The sequence below is a fragment of the Octopus bimaculoides genome, chromosome 3 (assembly GCF_046866305.1).
Source record: "Octopus bimaculoides isolate indiv1 chromosome 3, ASM4686630v1, whole genome shotgun sequence".
Classification (NCBI taxonomy): Eukaryota; Metazoa; Mollusca; class Cephalopoda; order Octopoda; family Octopodidae; genus Octopus; species Octopus bimaculoides.
This window is the reverse complement of record NC_142930.1, coordinates 107,439,437-107,452,037: the sequence shown is the minus strand read 5'-3', so window position 1 is coordinate 107,452,037 and position 12,601 is coordinate 107,439,437. Positions and strand designations below refer to the sequence as shown.

At 32.1% G+C, this 12,601-nt stretch overlaps 1 protein-coding gene across 14 annotated transcripts in view; it reads right to left on the bottom strand.

The window, feature by feature from the left end:
* The window catches only part of LOC106882707 (MAP kinase-activating death domain protein), a 187,391-nt gene that overhangs the window by 26,542 nt on the left and 148,248 nt on the right, over positions 1-12,601 (bottom strand). For 10 of the 14 annotated variants that reach the window (XR_016241167.1, XR_016241169.1, XM_089349432.1 and 7 more), the window contains one exon: positions 10,259-10,331. The exons of the other annotated variants lie outside the window; for them this stretch is intronic. Coding sequence is in view for 8 of the 10 variants with exons in the window: in XM_089349432.1 (XP_089205558.1) it covers positions 10,259-10,331 (73 nt within the window). In the remaining 2 variants the exon portion in view is untranslated. The remainder of the gene's footprint in view (positions 1-10,258; positions 10,332-12,601) is intronic. 14 annotated transcript variants of the gene reach the window in all.

Below are 12,601 nucleotides of genomic sequence, written 5' to 3'. Positions count from 1 at the left end.
TGCATGTGCACATAAGCATACGAGTACATACACATAGAGTTTTAGCTATGTTATGAAGTGGAAGGGTTCATCAGGAAACATTGTTAGATATTGTGAAGCTTAGTACTTGTAGCAACGTTCATGACTAAAGAGAGAATGAGATATAACAGTATTTCCTGGACATGAGCCATAATTGAGATTCTGTGCTGCTGACAAGTACTAGATTACTTTGTCCTCATTGGAAGATATTTCTGGGGTCTCTGTCTGTGGAAACAATGCAAGTTTGGTATGAAATATTTAAGTTACATGTTAATGACATTTAGGTGTACAAGGTAAATAAGGACTAAAAGAGTATTATCTATACAGAACCAGTGTTTAAAGAGACAGCATGTTGGTCATTAATCTATAGAATGAAGAGTGGAATTTGGGTTTCGTCAGAGTTGGTAAAGTGTAGGTCAGTGAAAGTGGTATTAGCATATACTGCTATGGTGCAATCTGACAAAAGCTCAAGAGATAAGTGATGTTACCTAACAACATATTAATGTCAAACTGCAAATATTTTTGCTCATTGAAGATTGTCATTATCTTCATCAATTTGATGTCTATTCCCGTACTGGCATAGGTTGGGTGAGTCTGCGATATGGCTAATTATTACTTGTCCCATTTCTCAGCTATCTAATTTGTGAATTCTTTGAGATCAGACTTTTCCACTTCCTTCCATATCTTTGTCATAGCTACCTTCCAATGTCAGTGTATGATACATTTTTTATGTAATGCTCTTTGTTCTTTCACATAACCTGTTCATAGCAGTACAGTTGTCTCTTCTGCCCAGTTTAGCTAATATTCTTAATTCCATCTTCCATGTAAGTTAAACTTTAAGCATCTTATAGATCACACCTAACTCCTTTCTCTTCTTCAGCAGATTCTTCACATTCAATGCTAGTGTTTCACTATCATACAATATTACATTTATTAAAAATGCTTCTTACAGTCTTACCTTAGTTACCCTACTTCTTTCTTATTCTAGCTACAAGGTCTCACTAGAACCAGCCCAAAGCAGCTGTCATTTTACAAAACTATTTTAATTGCATTTTTATGAGTAATTGTTATTGAATATTTTGCTTGAATTAGAAGTATATTATAATTTTGATAAGTGTGATTGAAGAAAAAATTTTAAAGCAAAATATTAAGGAAATATTATATTTCTAAATTATTTTAGAATAATTTCTAAATGTTAACAAGGTTTTGACAAAAATTGTTTAAACTACTCAAGAGAATTGTGGAAATAAGGGAATGTGTAATTTAGCAATATTTGTGAAATTTTTGTAACCCAATTAGATATATATTCACTGACATTCTGAAATTAGGATACAAGAATTAATTAGCAATAAATGAACTAATATAAATAAATAAATATAATTCCTTCAAATGATTGTAATAGGTTCATTACTTAATCATGTGAAAATATAAATTCTGTTGGTAAAAAAGGATTTTTTATGAAAAAAGCTGAAAGCAATAAATCATCATTCAAAAGAAATCTGTTTCATTAATCAAACGCTGTTTAGGAGTTGGTAAGATAGAAAGTGTAATTCAATAACCCATGGGAAAAAATGTAACAAAAAATAAATATTACTTAGATTAGATTGAACTTTATAAAGAAGAGAATTTAAAAAAAGTATAAGACAAAAAAAATTAAGAGAATAATGAAAAGGGTTAGCAACATGAAAGAAAAATATAAATCTTTAGTTGTTGATTTCTTTGGAGAGGTTTCTAAATGTTACATCTGACTTTAGCTTAAAGATTATTAATGAAATATTTGTTTCATATTAATTGGTTACTAGTTTAGAATAGCAAAACAATTCCTTAACTATGCTCCAGATATATATTTTGAAATGTTATTAGAATAATGTTAATAGTGAAGGTTGAATTGTCTTAAAGATGAATTAAAAACCTAACATAAACTGTGTTACATTATTAAAATACTATATTATTATTTAGGTCCAGGTTGGAACTGATTGAGCAAACTTTTCCAGTTGTTTTCACTTCATCTTTTTTTATGTTTTATTTTTAACAGACATTGTGCACCTTAGACAAAATTAACCAATGTATCAAGTTTTGAAGATGAGAGGGCATGAGTTCAGGGAAATTTGTCTACTATTTAAAAGTAGATAAAGAAACCACGAAGAAACTTTATCAATGTGACATGTATTTATTGTTTGAGCCTAAGTCAACCTTGAACTAAGAAGATCTATAATGAAAAGCTTTCCAACAGGAACATTCCTGTCTTTTTATACACCTATAACTACAGTGTCCAATGTGACATGCCTTTTTAATAGAGCAAGGTGTGGTGTGAGGAATATTTGGCCGCTGTTTCTTGTAGGTTGAGCAACCTCATGGAGGTTGGCTTCATTGTTGGTTTGTAGTAGGAGGTGAGGCTTCTTGGTGATTATGTGAGAATCTGAGGTCAGTTTAATGGTAAGTCAAAGCATCTTGATGGTGGATGTTTGTTGTTTAACCCTAGCTTAGCCCTAATCAGATATGTTCAAAGGCATTCCAGTCATAATCATCTCATCTTATTTTTAGACACAGTGTATCCAGAATTACATAAATCATCTGTTTCTAAGATAGTAGAGTATAATCTAAAGATTTAGTGGCTATTTTTAGCAGGCTATAAGACCACATAGACTTCCAGTTGTTGCGATGACAAGATCAATAGAGTTGTGGACAAATCACTGTGCAATATTTCTTTAAGTACCTTTACATTCTTAGATTTCATTTTTCATCCTTCCAATGTAGATAAAATGCGCATCAACTACTGGAATCAATATTATTGATTGTTCTTGCCTTCTAAAATTTGTCATACTTTGAAGATAGTGGGATTTAAAGCAAATTTGGCTATGATTATTAGCAGATCAAGTGACCATATAGAGGCATGCCAATTGGCTTCATTAAAATAATATAAGGTGTTCCACACCAGAACAGCTCTGATGGGTAAGTGGAAGCGAATTTCTTAACCTTGTAGTTTTGGGCTCATTCCATTGCACAGTATTTTTGCAAATCTATTATAGCCCTGGGCTAACCAAAGACTTGTGAGTAAATTTGGTGGATAAAAACTGAAATAATCTCGTGTGTGTGTGTGTGCACGCACACGTATGTTTGCTTACATGTGTGCCTCTTTGAAATTTGCAAGTTACAAGCAATATTGTTGTTGTCATTACTCCTGACAAAAACAATGAGCTGCTAGTTTAGTGACTTCAAAAAATGCATGAAATAAGAGATCCTAACTTGAAAAAAAAAAAAAAAAAAAAAAAAGATAAGGGTCAGTAGCAGAAAGGTCGTTTGCTAAAAACAAACACTATAATAATATATTTGTCTTACCCATGCTAGCATGGAAAAACACGTAAAAACGAATGAATGGAATATATATATATATATATATATATATATATATATATATATAAGTATATAAATTTTACCATCAATATATTACAGGTTGTGGCATGTAAGTGGTCAGAATGTTACCATCAATTTTCACATTGAATTTTGCCATGAGACTACAGCAAAGTCTTTTCAAACATGTTGGCAAGAAACATATAGCCACTTTTGCACTGGAGGTACATATACACTAGGGTCACTTAGTGATAGTAAAATGAAATTTTAGTGGAATATAGGATGAAGATCTACATAAATAGATGAAAGGAAGAGCTATTTTCCATGGATTGGTGTTAAAGGTTAAACTGTGAAAATAAAATGAAAACCCTTAAGTTTGAAAGATTTGTTAAAAGCAATGGGTGGTAAAAATAATAATAATGACTGAGGAAACCAATTTGCTTGTTATTTATGGTAATAATATTATTTAGTAATAAAGAGTAAATTTTGCTAGTAACTTTGAGGGGTTATGTGTATGTCTGTGTATGTGTGATTGTGTGGGTGGGGTTGGAGGGGGAGTAGAAGGGCTGGGGATCCCTATAAAGTGTTGGGGCAAGAGGTGGAATGGGATATAGAGGAGCTATGGTTGATGCCTGTAGCTTGTGCGTGTATTGCACTCCAGTGCAAAGCGGACACGACTACATTGCTAAAATAAGTTTACACTCATGAGAGCATTATTAAAAAATTTCACCTTCTGAGATATGGAAAGAGCTTGGGTCATATGAGCTCTTTATAAACAGACCACTGTTTCTGCCATGTACAGCTTACATCTACTGCTATTGAGATACAGCCCAGCTCTTTCCAGCAATATCCAGTAAGTGTTTAATGACATTGCATACTTTTTTAATTGCCATATACAACTGGCTAAAAATTGTGGTACTGCATCTTTCCTAGATCTTAAAAGAAAATCTTTGGTTATTCAGCCTGACCTTGAAAGAGCTCTCTGTCACCCCAACGTGTCATTTCACAGTGTTGGTTGATACTACCTCTGCTTTGTAAACCATAGCTTCTGTATTGCACTTGTATTGCACTGAGCAGTCAGTGGGTTCACCTTGTTATCCATTGATTAAATTTTCTTCATACAAAAAGAAGAAAATGATATACACACAAGTTACAAACTTCAACCATGGCTACCTCCATATCCCACACCACCTATGATCCCAACTTTTTATAGAGTTCTTTACCCTTCCAGTTTTTTGTTTTCTTCACTCTCACTCATTTCTTACTCTCCCTCCAGCCCAAGCCACACACACAGTTACATTGTTGTTAATACACACCCCCCACCAGAGACACCACCTAAAATCTCTTTTAATATGAATACAGCATTATCCTTTATTGTCATTAATAACAATACATTTTGTTCCCTTTAACATTATTGCCATTATCATTATATTTATCACCCAATGCATTCAACACATCTTTCAAACCTATGGGTTTTCTTTTTTTCACTTTGTATGAAGCCATCTAAAATACATTGTAGGATTATAAATCAACTCCAGTACTTGATAATACTTTCAATTTATCAACTCCATGGGAATGAAAAGCTAAGTTGCTCTTAGTGTGACTAAACTCAGAACAAAGAGCCATAATCAAATTCTGAAGGGCATCTGATCCATTGCTCTAATCATTCTACTAGTTCACTGTCTCAGTTGTCTATTATCAGTATAACACTGCATAGAACTAATATTTATATTCATATAATGTTGAATTTGTCTAGTTTTGGTTTTTTACATAAATGTTCAGTTGCATATTATTGATATTACTCTGTCGGAGCAGCACTGATAATCAATAATTAATATTAGATTCAATATATTAATTATCAACATTTGAAATCTAATAATCAATTAAATATCTGAAGATTAAACTACATTCAAATGCATATTATGCTTAAATGGTAGTAATTGTGGGTTTCTGCTTAAGTTTGATGTCAAACATTTATTTTGGTTGAATCAGCTAGGAACACAAAAATTTACATTTTAGAAGAAACATTAAGTGAAATTTTTCAATTATAAGTATTCTAATTAGAATGAAATAAATTATTCATTTCAAATATTGAATTATTTTGTAGTAAAATTTAACTTTTTAAATGTTTCCTAAAGTTTAAGATGAAATTACAATTATTATAAGATATAAAACAATGTTAAAATTTTGATTATATGAACAAATTTAATTAATATATTAGCAATGAACTGAATTAAATTAAAAAAGAGTAAATCCTCATCCATTCAAATGTATATTCAAATATATCTGGTGTAATCTTCAACTTGATAATCAATGATATTAAAACTTCAGTCCCTTTGAATTTATGACCTGTCTACTATCCCAATGTAAATTTACTTGGCTCAGTCCTCCACTCTACAACATTAAATTGTCTTATCTTGATGATCTCATAATAAATCCTTTACCTGATATTTCTTTGGAACTTTCTATCTGTTCATGTTATCTGCAAGCACTAACCTGTACCAATTCAAACTAAAAATTAATCAATTAAAAAATTTAAGTGTGAAGGAACTAGTGCTGGTACATAGTATACAGTTAATGAAATTTGAATTTTGTAAACACTAACAATACTTTTACCATCTATCCAGCTGCCTTTCTCTTATTGAGGACTACTTTTCCATTTTAATTCCTCAAATGCCCACTGTCACTCCAACAACCACAGAAAGGGGAACCTAACTGTTGCCTGCTCTATTCAATACTACCAGAAAATCAGTATCAATAAATTTCTTGGAGACAATATAATTATCTGTCTTAAATTTTAGAACAACAGACCTTGTAATAAAGACAGGGTTATTGATCAACTAATTCTCTCTTCAGGAAACAATTCTGAGCATATTTCAGAAAAATTAATCATTGACTATCATTTTTATTCATTATATTTTTTAAACTAATTTAACTGTTGCATTTAAATGAATTATCTCATTGAATTATTTAATCTGCAGGCATTAAATTTCATATAACATATTTTATTTTGGTCACACACATATATATATATATGTATAAAACGATTGGTTGCATGCATTTCGTATGTAGCTTTGACATGTGTATGTCACATGCATCTATCTCTACATAAATACTGCAGTGCTACATGAACTTCCATTGGCTAGAGTTGGAAAACAACCCTTGTATATGCAATGAAACAATAGCAGGTTTCTTTGCTGGTTGTCACATTCCAAAGAAACTACTGACTTCTGGAAGAATCATTCTGATTTGAAATCTCAATACATTACTGCTATGTCTAATAAACAGCAAGGTGTTATAAAGTAAAAAAATTTCTCATTTCTGCAATACTGTATAGTTCTATTCATCTATCAGTGATTCATTCATCATTACTTTGGCAAGAATGGTAAAGGTTATGCTTTACTGAAGTATCAGAATTAACTAAAACATGCCTAGACTGGTCCCCAATGCTCTATTTCTAGTTAGCTTTTTAATACTTCATGATATCCCTAACTTAACTTATAGAACTTGTTTGTCACTCTATATTTAATAATGAACATTGATGCTATATTTGAATAACAAATAGTTCATGACAATTTATCATTACCCACTTACATTATTTGAATCTTATACTCCGGTTTATCTTCTTCAAACTTATGAAATTTAGCCATCAAACTTTCTATTGTCTTTCTATACACATACACACACACTCATGCATATATATGACTAGTATATGCAGTGCAATTTTTAATACATTCATTATATAATGAAAATGTACTCAAACCTTCTTATGATACAGGTTTCATTATTTTACGTGAGTTAAAGAGTGAAATTTCTTGCACACAATGAAAAGACAGATATACAAATAACATGGTCATGTTGCCATGGGCGATATATTATTATTCATCAATATTCAAAACTTTATAGCTAAGTCAATATCTACCCCACCACCAAAAAAAAAAAAAAAAAACCCCAATTTTCTTTGATATTTTCTGAGTTTTGAATATTTCTAGTAGCTCTTCAAGATGATTTCAACTGAAAAATAAATGTCCCCATATTCAAGTTCTTAAAATAGCCATACCTATGTCTATTAGTACAAAAGAAGAGAGACGTTTGACAACTATCTACCTCAACATATATTTCTTGAAATATATCGTCAAAATTAATCCTATTTCTAGCAGCAAAATATTCTAAATTCTCTTGCTTGACTTTCCTGATTCATCAACAGTACTTTAATGTTCCATTTTCTTATCAGTTTTCTCTCAACCTATCTATGTTCATGTTATTCAGCTATACATAGTCAATAACTAATATATTAAACAATGATATTATTATAGAAGAGAATTATAACATTTTTGTGACAACTCAATAAATTTGAACATCTACTACATATCATCTGGGCTGAGATATAGCTGTTTGGTGAAGAAGTTCCCTTCACAAGTGTCTTCTATCATAGCCTTGAATTAACCAATACCTTGTGAGTAGAATTTGATAGATGGATATGGCGCAGAAGGTCTTTTTATTTATTTGTGTATGTGTGTGGCTTTGCATGTGTACATCTTTCACTGATGTATATCAGGGAAGGATATAAAATATGGACAAAGTAATCAAATAACTGATGCTTTTCAAATGAAATTTCTTGTGATATTTGTTCTGCATAGAAAGGTAGCAAGCTAGCAGAAATGTTATTACACTGGGTGAAATGCTTAGCAGTAATTCATCCATCTTTATGTTCTGAGTTCAAATTCTGCCGAGGTTGACTGCCTTTCGGGGTCGATAAATTAAGTATCAGTTGCATACTCAGGTCAATCTAATCGACTGGGACCCCTCCCCAAAATTTCAGGCCTTGTGCCTAGAGTAGAAAAGAATACTTGTTCTGCATGGAATTAATATAATCCTCTGTCATTCTTGCCATCAGAAATGTATTGGACCAGAGAGTGATACATTGGGAGTCCATGAGAAATGATGCTCTTGTTCACCATTGGTGATACAAGTAAAGATTACAATGTTACTAATTACCTTTTTTGACTTTTCTCATTTTTGTTTTTAGACAACACATTATGGTAGATATCATGACAGCTTTACAATCTTCTCATAAATGTAACAACTTCACAATTGCACTAGTTTTTTCCACCCACAAATTTGACAACAAAGAATGTAGATAACTGTAGCAAATCAGAATATTATTAATAGAACATTACAATTTTTATGTAATGTTTTGTATTACTGCATATGTTATAAGATTGTTTTCATATCTTTGATCTATGATTGTAGTTAAATATGTTTTCTGTTACAATAATAATAATAATATGAGCCACTCAAAATATGTTATATCTTATAAAGATATGTTGGTACAGTGGAAACTTAAAGGGAAAAGTAGAGTTGCATTTAAGTAGTTCAAAAGAATTCTTCAAGTGCATGAAACGTATCAAGTTTCAATGAAGGTCAAATATCCAAAGCCTGGATTAATAATTTAATGTTTACTAATGTGAAATAATTGTGAAAGGAATTGTGGGATTAAACAATGTCATTTGATTTATCATAAAAATATAATATTCAATATAGCTGTCCAGTTACTTATTTTTTTAAAGCTTGACTCCAGTTACTTATAATTTTTTTAAAGCTTGGTACTTTTTCAATCAGTCACTTTTTGCTGAACAGTTAAGTAACAGGAATGTAAACAAAAGCAACACAAGTTGTCAAGAAGAGGTGGATGACAATTACATATACAAAGACACATAGATATATGCATATGTATGATGGGCTTCTTTCAGTTTCTGACTACCAAATTCACTCACAAGGCTTTGATCAGCTTGAGGCTATAGTAGAAGACACTTGCCCAAGGTGCTACACAGTAGGACTGAACCTGGAACCAAGTGGTTGGGAATCAAGCTTCTTACCAGACAGCCACACCTGTGCCTATAAACTGACAATGTTTAGGTAAGTTATTATTGTACTGATAGAAGATCTTTTTAAATCACTACAGTTTGAATGCTATATTTGCTAGGTTTATGTATTATTACTTGAACTTATGAATCTTTATTAAATATAAGGCTTGAATAATTGTCCAATCTGTAAGGCCCTTTAGTTTCTGCGTTTAGTCCCAAACTGAACAAAATGCATACAAGCATGGTAAATATAACAATTTTGTCAAGATCAAACCATTCTGAATATAGCTGTTTAGGAGTATTGAAGATGAAATCAGAAGTCAAACAAATTATAGATACATTCAAGTTAATAAATGCTTTAAAGCACTGTTTATACCAGCTTCCCTAAACTATTAATATTGGATGAGCAACAGGTTTAGATATTTATCTGAATTGTTAGAGTAAATAGTTTAATGCTATAATTAACCACTTACATTGAAGAGTGAATTAATTGCTTTTTCAGTTAAGTTTATTTCGCACAGTAAAATAAAGTTTCATGTTTGACTGAATTCATGACCTATTTGTTACTAGCCTATTTAACAGCCTCAATTGTTAATTTCTTTTTATTAATTCTTAAAAAAAAAAATTATGTACCTTAGAATTTAATTTCAGTTTATACCATGTATACATAATATACTCCAAAGTATAGGATAAAATTTTATTTATTACTCTTCAACATAACTGCAAATTTAACTTAATTCAAATGTTTACTTGATTAAATAGATATTCTTTCTACCAAAAGATTTCAATGGATGTAGGATTTAATCTTAAACTCCAAATACCCTAACTCAAATTTCTAGAAAACTTATACCTATGTAGTTTTAAAGGTATGATGATAATAAAATGGAAGGATTTTGCATGCGCTGGCAAAATGTTTGGTAGTAGCATGCAATTAGATATCATTTGGTGCATAATGGAATGTTTGCATCCAAAGCGGAAGCTAGAAGCAATAAAACAAAAATGAGTTAGTCTTTAATTCTTACCAAACTCCTCTAGTACAAATATGCCTCCTTTCTGTGTGAAACATTTCTTGACACGACATAGCTCAATAAAGAACTGAAAATAAAAACGAAGCAACTTAAAGCTGTTGATTCACAAAAGTATACCACTTGTGGACAAAGAGGATAAGTGGCTCACACTGACTAACTGAACTGAACAAAACAATAGCTCTACAAACTACATATAAGCAATATAAATCTAGCAGATGCAAATGAAAGGGAAAAATAGGTGCCAAGATGAAAATTAGAATTTATTTAATCAACACCTTGATTAATGTGGATATTTAAATGTAATTAAATTGGATTTAAAATTTATACCCACTATAACCAATGTATTTTGCTGAATATAGGATTTTATCAAATCAGGTCATATAATATTTTTCCTGACAATTTGCAAGGTGCTAGCAAAGCAATCACAACTTCTAACATTGATTCAACTCAGGTGTAAAATAAGCATACAAACAACATACCAAATTAAAATAAACTGAAAAGCATAGAGAGGGCAAGCACTAGTTTGAAACAAAAATGATTTTCAGTAATAGTTGTGTTCATACACATAACAATCCAAATAAATGTCTCTATGAATTAAAAAAAAAATTGGGAGAAAATGTAGACAAGAAGCAAAAGTGTGTGGAGTAAAAAGAAAGGGTAAGTTGTAGAGTGAAGAGTGATCTACAAATGACAGACACCATAAGCCATTACCTCAAAATCCTGCCCCCAGCAGCCGATACAGCGGGATGAAGGGAGAGAAAGAGAGAGAAAAAAAAAGATAACATATTAACCAGCATATTAGCAACAACATTAGCTGCAACATTACAGTAACGTAAGCCCAGCTTGTTAAGGTGCTTATATCTTCCTTCAGATTTTCAAAAACAAAACATCAATTGACGATCAAACAAAAGACATAGAGAATTGAAAGCATAATTGAATGCAAACTAATTTTTGAATTAGTAATAGGGTAAGGAATTTATCTCCAATACTGATTAGGCATAGAATCTAGCTTCTCTGAAAAATCAGGCTAAATGATCAAGATATAATGAAAGAGAGATATTAAGATTCATAATAAATGTAATATTCTTTATCAAGCCAAAACAGCTGTGAAAGAAGTATTTGCACTTAAATGAAAGAACAGTAGACAGTTTTTTGATTATGTATATTTGTAAAAAGTTGGAGATTATAAAAATAATACTGGGCTTAAAAGAAACTTAAGAAAATCTTAGCTGATGTACAATAGTAGACACTAGTTAAAAACAAACTATAATGCTTCATTGGAGTTGTCTCTTCTGCTTATGGATTTTAGAGTTTTAAACACCATCCGAGGAAGTTTTTGAAAACTATTTGCTAAAATAATCTCAGCTGAAGTTGTTTTTCAACTCATCACTGCACATATGCATGACTCAACTGTATTTACATTTAGAACACAGGATTCTCTTGAAGTATTTTCCCTCAGCCAAATTACTGATATTTATAATCAATCTCTCTCTCTCTCTCTCTTGCTATATGTGAGTGTGTGTATGTGTGCATGTGTTGTGTGTACACGTGCATATAAATATCTACACACACACACATATATACACAGGTACGCACACATATAGTGAGAGAGAAAGTTAACAGGATAGATTGAAAGAATCTCTATATAGAAAATACTTAGCGCTCAAAAGATTTGAACTTACACTTTGAAATCTTTACCAAAGACTAAGTCAGTGGGGTAAATAGAAGCTACAAGAGGAATCCAGGTGAGCAGATATGGAGACTGGTGTGTGTGTGTGTGTGTATATATATCATCATCATTGTTTAACATCCGCTTTCCATGCTAGCATGGGTTGGACGATTTGACTGAAGACTGGCAAGCCAGAAGGCAGCACCATGTTCCAATCTGATCTGGCAGAGTTTCTATAGCTGGATGCCCTTCCTAACGCCAACCACTCTGAGAGTGTAGTGGGTGCCTTTATGTGCCACCAGCACGAGGGCCAGTCACATGGTACTGGCAACGGCCACGCTCAAAAGGTGTTTTTTACGTGCCACCTGCATGGGAATCAGTCCAGCAGCACTGGCAACGACCTCGCTTGAATGATTTTCTAATATGCCACAAGCACAAGTGCTAGAAGGCAACGCTCGTAACTATTACGCTCAAATGGTGCTATTTACGGGTCACTAGCACGGAAGCTAGACAGCTGCTCTGGCAATGAACATGCTCGGACAGTGCTGTTAGTGCTCCACTGGTGCAGGTGCCGGTCATCGGATATGGTTCAATTTCGATTTCGATTTAACTTGCCCCAACATGTCTTCATAAGCAGAGTTTAGTGTCCAATGAAGGAGAGATTGGCA